We start from the raw sequence: 12,825 nt of genomic DNA on the forward strand, positions 1-12,825 counted from the left end.
CAACATTAACATGGGCTGTGTATGGGCCGGTACTAGCGGCCACTTCTTACTGGTACGCCATACTGGCCCACTTTCACCTCTGTATAAGTGCCCGCTGCAAAAAAGGCCTCCAGAGCAACTGCAGCCTATTTCCCAGCATCCAGGAAAAACAGAAGCTCCCTAAAAGTGTGTGTATGGGGGGGGGCACTGGCATTTAAACTGTGCCCCAACCCTCCATGCTGCCCCTTCTTCCTGAGCTCCCACCCCTGGGCTGCCCCTTTCCCTGAGGCCCACCCCCTATGCCACCTCTTACCCTCAAGATCTCCCCTTCCCCATCACTCCCCCTTATGGCCAGTAAAAAGTAGGAGGGCATAGTCCTCCCACTTTTAAAAGTAATGGGGCCATGGTCCCCTGGCTCACCCTATTCTGGCGCCCCTGCCAGCAGCCCCCTTCTACTCCAAGCTCCTGGGCTTTATCCAGGCCACTTCTTTTCCTGCCCAGCTGAGCCTTATCTCTAATTAATCCCTGCTCCCTGGCTCTTCATCCAGGTGTTGCCTGGGCAGTCAACCGGCCCACCAAGCCACTGAAACCCTTTTGGGCCTTGTGTGGGGTGGACACCCTATCACCATGGGCTCAAGTGAAAGGGGTCTGGTAAATGAAAAGGCCCCCATAAGGGGTGGGCCTATGTGTGCAATTTCTATTTTTGGGAAACTTCGGGATTCTTCTTCTCCCCTTATATGCAAAGGTAAATTTGTGTGTAATTCTCTCTGGAGCTTGTCAACATTGCTCTTGAATGGGCTGTAAGTGTATTATGATATGCTCCTTCTCTTCTGCCTCCCAGAGGTCAGCCTCCACAGCTCAACCTGCCCAATAGAAGGAGCAGCAGCATTGACAATAGCACACACTGACACATACCAGGTATTTCACTTAGTCTCACATTCTGTAAATTGTAACCCTAGCTGGGATTAGAGAAAGGAGACTTTCTCTTCCATCCCCTATGTAATAACCAGAGCCATCTGGTGGTTATAACTTATAAAAGCTTCAGTTGTTCATAACATCAGTACTGACTCAGAAGCAAAACTATTGGAGTTGTTTGGAACATGGAATTTTTATCCTGCACGAATTTTTGAAACAGAAGTGAAGTCTGATATATTAAAAAATCTCAAACAATGAAAAATTCTGAAAAGTTTTGAATCAGAAATGTTGAAATGAAAAACTTTGACAGCTTTGATTGGAACAAAAAGGGTCATTCTGAATCTACATTTTGACATAAAATGCCAGAGTTTCCTTTTGAAATGTCAGTTCAACAACAATTTTTGTTTTGACATGTCTCACCAGAACATTGAAATTTCCTCAGAATTTCTGAAATTTCCTCAGAATTGGTATTTTCCCAATGAAAATCTTTGGCTTCAACAAAATCATGGTTTTTGGTGGGAAAACTTTCGACATGAAAAATTGTAATCAACTCTAGAAAATGTATACATATTTGGGCCTGGTTTCCAGAAAATTCTTTGAGTTTTTGATTTTTCATACTGTACAGAGCCTATAGCAACTCTGGTGTTGGGAAGAAATGAAAGATGATTTTACTAGTAAGATTGCTCCCACTTCCACTTCTTATTGGTTTCCTCCTATAGAATTGCTGGACTACATGCATTTATAGTGCGACATACCAGGAATTAAGATAGGTGCTAAGAAAGACAGTCATGCTTACATATCAGTCACTGAACATCCATAATGCTCAGCAATGTTAGGGGTTATAATATGTTTAGGACCAAGTTTTCCTCAGGTTTGTGTGCGCACATATAGGTACAGTTGCTTAATTTGTATGTGCAAACTGAGATGTTATAGGCATAGGGTGGTATTTTCAAAAGAACTCAGTCTTGGTCTAACTCTAAACCCATTGAAATAAATGGTAAAAGTTTTATTGAAGTCAGTGGGAACAGAGTTAAGGCAACACTGAAGTCTTTTGAATATGAGATCCTAATATTAATTGTCTTGTTAAAGGATTACTAGAGGGAGGTAATGGCTTTAATGGCTGATTCAAACTATGTTAGAAAATGGTTAATATGTAGCACTAAACTGTTATAAAGGTTATTAAAGCATGTAGAGATTTTAATAAACTGAGGTGTGTAAAGCACTGAAGCACTTCAGTGACTGAACTCTACTGGATGGAACCAGAACTGCTGAGTCATACTGCTAATATTTAAAGGTGCTTCTTCTTTGGTAAGTGGCAGGGGACTCCCACTATCACTGGGAAGTTCTATATGGCCATGGTGTATCACACAGTGATGACTGGGAAGTTCCCAAAGGTACACTGCAATTCCACACCCGTGGCTGGCCTGTGTCAGTTGACTCAGGCTCATAGGGCTCAGGGTACAGGGCTGTAGACCCTTGTGCCCTGGGACCCTCCCTCTTCATGGCGTCCCAGCGCCTGAGCATCTACACCTCAATTAAATAGCCCAGTAGCCTGAGCCCCATGAGTAAGGCTAAGTTTTTGTCATAGATATTTTTAATAAAAGTCAGGGACAGGTCGCGGGTAGTAAATATGGTTACCATATTTAAAAAATAAAAAAAAGAGGACACTCCACGGCCCCTGACCCCGCCCTTTACCCACCCCTGGCCCCGCCCCAACTCTGCCCCTTCCCCAAAGTCCCCGCCCTAACTCCCCCTCCTCCCTCCCAGCCACGCGAAAAGGGCTGCCCGAGCGCTACTGGCTTCACGGTTTGCCGGGCAGCCTCCAGACCCTGCGCCCCCGGCCGGCGCTTCCCCAGCACAGCTGGAGCCCGGGAGAGGAAGTGCCCAGCCGGGGGCGCAGGGTCTGGAGGCTGCCTGGCAAACCATGAAGCCGGTAGCGCTCGGGCTTCGGGCAGCCCCCATGCCTCCGGACCCTGCACCCCCGGCCGGGCACTTCCCCTCCCGGGCTCCGGCTGCTGTGCTCCTCCCCTGACTCTTCGGCTCTGTTTGAGCCGAGCTGCCCGAATGCTCCAGCTTCGGGCAGCCCCCTTGCCTCCAGACCCCAGCCACCGGAGCAGAGCAGCTGGAGCCCGGGAAGGGAAGTGCCCGGCCGGCGGCTCGGGGTCCGGAGGCACGGGGGCTGCCCGAAGCCGGTAGCGCTGGCTCGGGCAGCTTGGCTCTTAAACAGAGCCAAAGTCTGAGTCGGGGGAGGAGCAGAGCAGCCGCGGGAGAGGAAGTGCCCGGCAGGTATTTTTCCCAGACATGTTCGGCTTTTTGGCAATTCCCTCCGGACGGGGGTTTGATTGCCGAAAAGCCGGACATGTCCAGGAAAAACCGGACATATGGTAACCCTAGTAGTAAACAAAAATTCATGGCAGCCTGTGACCTGTCCCAGACTTTCACTAAAAATATCCTTGACAAAAGGGGTAGGTAGGTTCAGCACCCACTGCTGCTGGGGCTCCCGGGTCCCCCACCAATGCGGTGCGTGGGAGCGCTGGTCCCCCTGCCCCTGGGCTGCTGTGAGGTCCCCTCACCGTGGGCAGCTGGTAGCTGCAGGGTTGCCCAGCTGCTGGCCATGGTTGCAGCTGGGCAGCTATGGGGAGTCCCTATTGCCCGCCGCATCTGGGCAGATGCAGGGAGTCCACAGGCTGCTGGCCACATCTGGGCAGCTGTGGGGTCCCTCCCACCAGGTTGGGGGCTGGGAGCTGCGAGGGCAGGGCTAGCTGGGAGCTCCAGCCCCAAAGCAGAAAATGTCACGGAGCCTCTGGAGGTCAATGGAAATCACGGATTAATCATAGCCTTACCCATGAGCCCAAGTCAGCTGACGTGAGCCAGCTGTAGATGTGTAGACATACCCTAAGTGGCTGTGCACTTGTTAGAATATAGTTACATGGTTTTAAAATACATATGCAAATGGCGGTTAGCTTAAGCAAATGGGCAATAATGTGCCACGTTGTGTGCAGACTCAAAAAATCTGATATTCAGTGACTCTATTTGGAAGTTATTGCTGCTTGCATGCATACTTACCCATTTTGCCTAGAGCTGCAAAACTCCTAGAGCCAGAAATGTTGCTGCTCAAAACCTAACAAGGCAAAGAATAAGAAGTGCCGAGAGGCCTGTTGGCCTGAATCAGCAGTCAGGGTCAGCAGTCTGCACAAGATGTAATTTTTAAGATTATGCTGTCAGATTAAAGTGTATTTACCCCTTATTTTTTAAACTCACCAGATTAAACTCTTGTAACCTCTGTTATATGACTTGCCCTTTGGGGGCTAATTTTATTCACACAGCACCTTTTACAGCAGCTATATTTGCCAAGCTTACTTTTCTAAAAAATCAGACAGTTTATGATAGGTCCTGGTATGTGTAATTGGAGTGCTTTTTAGTGGGAAAAACAGCCACTTTCTTTTTTCTTTCTGTTTTTCGTTTGTTTGTTTGTTTGTTTTGGAAAGGGGAAACTGTGCCACCGGTTTTCAGTTATGACAAACCTTGTGCCTAGGGAATTTCCTGATAGTAAGGCAAAAATTCTCTAATGCTCCAAAGCAGGATCTCCCATATCAACAGAGGTTTATAAACAGATACAATTAATTACAATACCTAAACAATTAGAGGCAATTTCTTGGATCAGGACAATGACATTGCTTTGAAAATTTATCCACAATAAAATTAATGACCAAACAGCAAAACATAGTTGACATCTTCCTTTTTTTATTTTACAAATCATGAAAAACAATACAAAGAAGAGAATGAGGAAATAAGTACTTGAGTAGCAGTTTGATCATAGAAAATCACCTAGCTGTATATTCTTTCTTTTATCAACTATACAGTAACTAGGACAAACAATTCTGTTAACTAACTTAAGAGAGTTATGCTGAATAACTATGTAGTGGGGAAAATTGAAGAAGCAAGAACAAGTCAACATTCAAAAGACTTTAATACTACTTAAAAGCTGAACATAATATACGTAGTAACCTTGTTAGCCTAATACAAAAATACTGTGCCCAGAAACTATATATTTGTTAAAATGTTTGAAAAGGTAGAAGAATACAAATAGACATGCTCAGTGGCAAGTGACAGTTCATTACGATTCCTTTTATTAAACTATAATAGAAATTTATTTTTAAACTATGTACAGTGCTTTTCACACTACATTCTTTAACAGACACGTGCATGTGTCTATCATGTTTGTACACAGAAGGCTCAAATTCTAACTTCAGTTACACCTGTGTGGTACCATTGAAGTCAATGGGGGCTGGCTGAATGAACTATAGATTGTGCAGGTGTCACTGAGGGCAAGAATTTGGTCCAGGGTCTTTATCGGTATAGTCAAGAATAAAGATAAATTTGGCCCGCTTTGCAACTCTCTATGGGGCCCAGTCCAGCTTCCACTGAAGTTAATGGGAATCATTCCATTGACTTCAAGTGGGCATTTGATCAGAGACCCTATATCATGGAATGGACGAGCTCATGGTGCAGCAGTTAACAGAAGCCAGTTACTGTTTAACACACTTAATTAATATACATTTACAAATGGTGCTTAGATATGAATTTCTCTATGGAAACCAACCTCTCTTTGTGGAAAACAAGGCTTTCCATGCAATTTTCATTCAGCTAGCAATGCGGAACATAGAATTAGCCTGATCTCATAATTTGCTGCATCTAGTAAAATATCACTAATATCCAGACCTGACTCAGATGATGGCTCTCATTTCTGTGAGTGTCCAAACAAAAAGGCTCAGATCCATCTTTTAAAACAATGCAGAGGTCTGGAGAGTTCTTATGAGGGTGATTGTTACAGATCAGGGATATTCTAGAAACAGCAGAGTGCTTATGGAATGTAGACTGCACGTAATTAGTCATGGAGGGGACTATTCTACAACCCTCACACAGGCCAAACTCCCAATTAAAGCTAATGAAATTTCTACCCACAGGATCAGGGCTTTAAGAGATACTCCCTTACAGCTTCATAATTTATAAATCATTTGCATTTGCACGAGTCAGCACTCTCTGCTTTGATTCTGGTTCACAATTGCGATGAGATCAAACCAAAACACTGGTTCAGCGCCCCATAAACTATTAGGATCTAGATTTGACCTACCTGACTTCAGGCTTCTCTAATGTGCTGAACCAGAATACTGGGACCAGATGCCCCTGAAACTAAAGAAGCTTAGATCTGGATTAGATTCCACACCTGAACATGGCATCTCAGAGCCACCCCCAAATGAAATACATTGGGCTGGATTTTCAAAAACTCACCTTTGCATGCACTTGGGTTGCATGTGCACGAGGCAAAAGTAGGCTTCTAAAAAATTGAACCCATTGTTGTAAAGAGAGAGAGAGCCCTGCCACTACTGAATGTTTCACAGAGAGAAAGAACTCACAATCAATAGCCTGTCAGCATCCCCACCATCTGAAAGCAGCATGTGGTGACCCACTTAACTTCAGACTGCTGGGAGACATTAGAGACTGACTGGTTGACGAGATGCTATTGATTTATAATCAACAGTACAAATAAGTAGCTATTAAGAATCTATTGTGTGATTTTCCTTAGCTGCTTTTACTGCATGCGAAATAATAGGAAACCTGTTTGTTCTACACTTAATACTGTATTACAGAGATGGTAACTTGCTGAATAGATGGTTTTATTATTTCTGCTTAAGATCCTCCATGTTTTTTTAAGGAGAAGAGCAGGATCACTCACTCTTTAGGTGAATGTTAATATATGTGATACGATTATTTTTTTTAAGGGGAAGTAAAGAAGAAACAAAGGTCTGTATTAAGGGACTAAATTTTGCCCTGGGATGTGAGAACACATTTTCCATTGATTTCAATGGGAGTGTGCATGCACATCTGAGGGCAAAATTTGGCCTCACATTAGCACTGGTCTTTCTTGGTATCTTGATTCAAAGCAATATGAAGAACACAGAGGGCCTGATCCTGCTCCCAAAGATGTCAATGTCAAAATTCCTGAAGATTCCAATGGGAGCAGGATTGGGCCAACAGAGGCTTAAATTCTATCCCAATTTGCATATTGTACAATTCCCATTGACTCCACTGGGTGCACAGGCTGTAAATCAGGGTAGAATTTGGCTCACAGATCACTAAGGCAGTTAGACACAACTCCTGATGAAAATAATGATAGCTGTGCAGCTAAATACATTAGTTGGCTTTGAAAATTTCCATCTTCATGTACAATGTATTTCAGGCAGAGAACCATTATTTACCTACCCTGTTTCCCCGAAAATAAGACATCCTCTGAAAATAAGGCCTACTTACAGTTTTGCCTCTCGTTGTAATATAAGGCATCCCCCCAATAATAAGACCTCCCCGATAATAAGGCATCCACCGATAATAAGGCATTTTTCATTTCTGAAAAATAAGACATCCCCTGAAAATAAGACCTAGCGCATCTTTGGGAGCAAAAATTAATATAAGACACTGTCTTATTTTCGGGGAAACAGGGTATATGGTCACCTATGTTATCAAAGACAACAAATATCTGTTATCTGCACACAAACCAACCATGCTAGAGCCTTGAAGCAAAAACTGCAATCAGGCAGACTGAAACACAATATAATGCCCTGATCATGCTCTGAATTTGCCTAAAATACATAAAACATAAGGCCCTAAACCAGTAGTTTTAAAGAGTTTGTATGTGGTTTTTTAAAATAAATAAATACAGATACATGTATGTTAGGACAATATTTTGAAAAAAAACTTATGTAGAATAGAAGTCTACATTTGTTCCAACATATACTTTCTCCTATAGGGAGAGATTTTGTGGGGATGTATGTATACCTTAATTATATGCAAATACTATATAACTGTGTATATTTGTCAGTGGAAGTAAAAAATAATGGCTATGTGTTATTTACATGTTTGTTATGCCAAAGATATGGCTCCAGCATTCTTTTGCATTATTTAAAAATATAAATCAGGCCATGAAAAAACTGTTATACACCCACAGAGTACAGCAAATAAGATACATAATAGTTGGGTTCTTAATATTAATGTTGTATCACTAACAGTTTTATCACTATAGTTGATTTGTTGTGTCATCCCCAACCAAGTTTTGCTCTCGATCATACTAGCAAGAATAAACCTATAAATATTTTATCCACACATATATTATATATAAAATAAATGGCTTAGATAAGAAAATAATTTTACTTCAGTAACTGCAGTATGCAAATTCCTACAATAAAAAGGAGAATACAGGAATATGCACATCCTGAGGTAATCTTATTTATCTAAGGAGCAATGACAAGTTTTTAATGATGATGACTGTGTTTGTGCCTATATATAAAATATTTTATATTATATATATATATATACACACACATACACACCCCTCATATTATGTATGCATAGATACACATAGAGTACTGCATATCATAATACCCCAGGAATTGTTCATTATTATACATCGGATTTATGGAAACTTGAGCGACAGCTTAGAAAAAATATTTTTTTCATAGGCAAATGTTTTCAAATTTGGCTGCAATAATAATGTACTGACATTCATAGGGGATCTTAAACTAGAGTTAAATCAGTTGCTACTAACTGGGTTGATTGAAATGCCGCAGAAAACAACAAGAACAGCCTCCTCTACATTTCCTTATTTCTAGAATCAAATAATATTTTGAAAGATTCTGAAACATTTACTTAACATTTCCTCTATCTATTATTTTTCATATTTGAGTGCCTCTGTCTCTTTTGATTCCTTCTAAGACCAGAAGCAGGAGGGATGATAAACAGAGGCTGTTTTCACAGCGTTTCCAGATTAACTGAAAGCAGGTGGTACTGAAAATCTCATGGGGAAAAAAGATTTCTTGCAGTTTCCAACTAAAATTGCATGGGCTTAAGTGGTTCAGGCAAACTGAATACACGTTCTGAAATATATGAGGTTTGCCCATCACTACTGTTATAGATATGAAAATCATCATCTTTGTGGGTTTCTACATAGCCAATGTTGTATCTGCATTACTGAGAAGTCTTATGAGCCCTTGTCTCATTTTTAATCTACTGATCATGGCTACACATGCCAATTGTGCTCCCTTTATTCTAGTGTTTTGGGGTTTGTCTTGTCCATATTCTTTCTTGAATTCATGCCAAGTGGCCTATTAAAAAGAATTTTTATTAGGCATTTCCACTGTTAAAAAAATTATTTCCTCCATATCTGCTGCAAATCCACTGTCTCTGAATGCTTTTTATGCCTCAAATAAAAATTTTAAGTCCCTGCAGTATTCTGACTTGCTTTTGCTTTCAGTCTTCCTTTCACTTATTGCTTTAAGACTTCATCTGGTTAAAATCTGTACCTAGTAGAATAAGTGCTAAAAATATTTTTTTAAATAAAAACATTCTAGTTTGCAAAGTTAACATTTGCAATCTCAAGTAAGCCTTCAAAGTGGTCATGGCCATTTTTTTAGTGCTACTAGTCTAATGAATCAGACTCACTAACAATCTCCAGAAACATCCTCTTTTCCAGATCATATTCTTGAATGAGCCAGTTTTTTCATCACATGCTTTCATAATCACATTCTCCTCTGCTTTTCCTTCTCTTGTGTCAGTTTGTTGGTTATGATGACATTAAACTCAGCTGCAGTATGAACATATTATCAGCAGCTCAATAGTGATCCTGGTTAGCTCAGTTTACTTCTCTTCACATCCATTCTCTGTTTCTCCCAGCCCTGTGTCTGACAAGTTCTTCCAGACAGCCTGTTAGCTACCTTGTGAGTTGTGCTATCGTATCATTTCACTGAGTAGTTTTCGCATCTCTGTGTAATTTCTTGGCACTTCCACTGCAAATCTCATTTAGGTGCCTGATTGTTTAGTAATTCACAGTATTTTTTTTAAACTTCTCAAAAAGGTATGACCATTTTGTTGAGACATTCTTGTAAAATCATAAGGCATTGGTACAGTATATCACACAAGTCCCTGTGCTTTGTCAACTGAGGCCCAATCCTGCATTCCCATACAAACGAAGCTCTCATTGATTTCAACGAAAGTTTTGTCTGCATAACAATTGTTGGGTTAGGCCTTTAGAGTGAATTTTAATCCCCAAGCTCCTTTTTGTCTCCAGGCTTCTTGCAAAAGAATAAACAACATTGCTTATTACGTATGGTTACATAACAAAGAATAAAAGAGGAAGAAAAGTGCCATATATGGTAATCCTTAAGGTACTGGCCACTCACGAAACACTAAACAACTATGTACATCTGTAAAGTAAAAGGCTTTCAAAGGCAGTCCAGTAACCGTACTTGTACCTCTGTGTAGAACTGAGAAGAGTAAACTAACTCTGCAGTTCTATTTTTCTACCTCACCTAAATGAAATATAAGAAATATACAATCATTATACATCATTCACATAAAAATGGTCATGCTATGCTTTTAATGGCAGGGGAAATACATATATATATATTTTTAAATACAATAGTGGCAAAGAATACACCAAATGCCTACAGTGTATAGCAAAATGTAGTATCCCCAAATTACTGTATCATCTGAGTAAACTCAAACTTGTATTTGCTAAATCAGAATCTCAGTTCCGCTTGGGCTGATTGCTTTCTCCATTAATCAGATTCTTGTCCTGTTGTTCAGCTAAGGATTGCCACTTCTGCCTATTCTTTCTACAGCCGTCCAGTAAAGGGAAGCAGGCTTCTGATACATGTGTCAGGGCCTGCAAGAAATAAAAAAATCAGACTGGTAATGCATAACAAAAACCACAGTTTTCCTGCTCCTTAAGATGTGCCCATTGGAGGCACTAGACTAGAATATGTTTGAAACATAGGGCTTGTTTATACTAGAAAGTGGAGCTGTGTTGGAAAACTGATTTTAAGAAAGGCTCCCTCTCACTCCAATTCCAATATGAACTCAATTATTTGACCTATGCAGACCAGGCTAATTTGGCCATCTTTATTGCTGATGCAATTATTGATTTACAGTTACCCGGGGACGTTTGGCCCCAGTGTATTCAGCAACTGATTAAGAAAGGTCTAGAGAAGAGCTGTGTTTAGTAGCCATTCTCAATTACTTTTCATCTCCTAGCGTAGACCAGTGTTTCTCAAACTGGGGACGCCGCTTGTGAAGAGAAAGACCCTGGCGGGCCGGCCCGGTTTGTTTACCTGTCCCGTCCGCAGGTCCAGCCGATCGCGGCTCCCACTGGCCGCGGTTTGCCGCTGCAGGCCAATGGGGGATGCTGGAAGCGGCGACCAGTAGGTCCCTTGGCCCGCGCCGCTTCCTGCAGCTCTCATTGGCCTGGAGCAGCGAACCGTGGCAAGTGAGACCCGCGATCGGCCAGACCTGTGGACAGGTCAGGTAAACAAACCGGCGACCCCAGTTTGAGAACACTAGTGTAGACCAAGCAATAGTGAGTTACTGTATTAGGCCAACATGGACTAATAAAAGGGAAGCAGAGAACAAGTTTTGGAAAGAGAATTGGACTCCAATGTTTGGGTTAGAATAGGGTGCATAAATAGTAGGGAAGGTCAAGAAATTTCCACTGAAACAAAATTTTGATGAAAAATGTAAAATCCATGAATATTTTTGTGATTTTTTTTTCTTCCTCATTCACAATCACATGTGATGAACACACAGCCCTTTACTCCTATTAGCTTCTGGAATTCAGTGGGACAGAAGTAATGAGTAAGGGTCCTGTGGTTGGGCCCACTGTCTGTTAGACATATGAAGTGACTGACTACTACACAAAGCAAAGGGGTGAAGTCTGAAGTTAATGAGTATGGGATGAAATTAGTCAGGATTTCACTCATGGAATTTAATTCTCATTCAAACAATAAAAGATGGTGATGCCTGATTCTACTTTTTCTTATATTTTTACAACAGTATAACTCCATTGGGCCATATCCTGTTGTAAATCAGTATAGTTCCATTGCCACCAATATAACTGAGGAACTGGCCTATTGTCTTCAAAGGAATTATTCTTGATTTACACCATTGAGAGGAAAATCAGGCCCATTAGGCACAATTCACGGGAATTATACCATTTAATTTTTTTGTATATGTTTAAATGGGTTTAAAAACGCTAGAACAGTTTACTCAAATGTCAGCATTAAAGTCAGTGAAATGAGTAAAACACTTTTGCTGTTATTTATGGATTCATAGATTTTAAGGTCTGAAAAGAGCATTATGATCATCTAGTCCAGCGGTTCTCAAACTGTGGGTCGGGACCCCGTTTTAATGGGGTCACCAGTGCTGGAGTTTAGACTTCTTGGGACCCAGGGCCAGAGCCTGAACCCTACTGCCTTGGGCCAAAGCCTGAGCCACACCTGCCATGACTTCAGGTCAGCTGGGGAGCGGGGGCTTGGGCTTGGGCTTCAGCCCTGAGTGGCAGGGCTCAGGTTACAGCCCCCCCCTCCGCTTGGGGATGAAGCCCTTGGGCTTGGACTTTGCCCCCCCTCCCCTCCCACCCATGGCAGCGGGGCTCCGGAGGGCTCAGGCTTCAGTCCCCCTTCCTGGGGTTGTGTAGTAATTTCTCCTGTCAGAAGGGGGTCAAGGTGTAATGAAGTTTGAGAACCCCTGATCTAGTCTGACATTCTACATAACACAGGCCATAGAACTTCACCCCGTGATTCCTGCATCTAGTCCATTCACATGGACTTGATCAATTTTGGTAAAATGGTAAACCAGACTTTCAGTGCTGCCTGCAGCATGTGAGACAAACTCCTAGGGACAGGATGAAAGCTCATGAAAGAGCCAATGAGTGGGCAGGCCAAAGTTATAATTGTGCTTATTGTTCATTTTTACAGTGTTCGAAAACTGGAGAATGAACTGGTTCCTTGTTCTTTTCCAAGTGACATTATATGAAATGAGTTATTGTTTCATTACGTGTTATTCATTAAAGAAAGCAGGTGGAGTGCCCACCCTGCTCTAAATAGA

At 41.9% G+C, this 12,825-nt stretch overlaps 1 protein-coding gene across 8 annotated transcripts in view; it reads right to left on the bottom strand.

The window, feature by feature from the left end:
• Positions 1 to 4,618: 4,618 nt before the first annotated feature.
• Positions 4,619 to 12,825, bottom strand: part of PDE5A (phosphodiesterase 5A) — a 99,118-nt gene continuing 90,911 nt past the window's right edge. For all 8 annotated transcript variants that reach the window (XM_054030697.1, XM_054030694.1, XM_054030693.1 and 5 more), the window contains one exon: positions 4,619 to 10,609. In XM_054030697.1, coding sequence (XP_053886672.1) covers positions 10,472 to 10,609 — 138 coding nt within the window. In that variant the 3' untranslated portion in view covers positions 4,619 to 10,471. The remainder of the gene's footprint in view (positions 10,610 to 12,825) is intronic.

This window comes from Malaclemys terrapin, chromosome 5 (assembly GCF_027887155.1).
Source record: "Malaclemys terrapin pileata isolate rMalTer1 chromosome 5, rMalTer1.hap1, whole genome shotgun sequence".
In the NCBI taxonomy this organism is placed as follows: domain Eukaryota; kingdom Metazoa; phylum Chordata; order Testudines; family Emydidae; genus Malaclemys; species Malaclemys terrapin.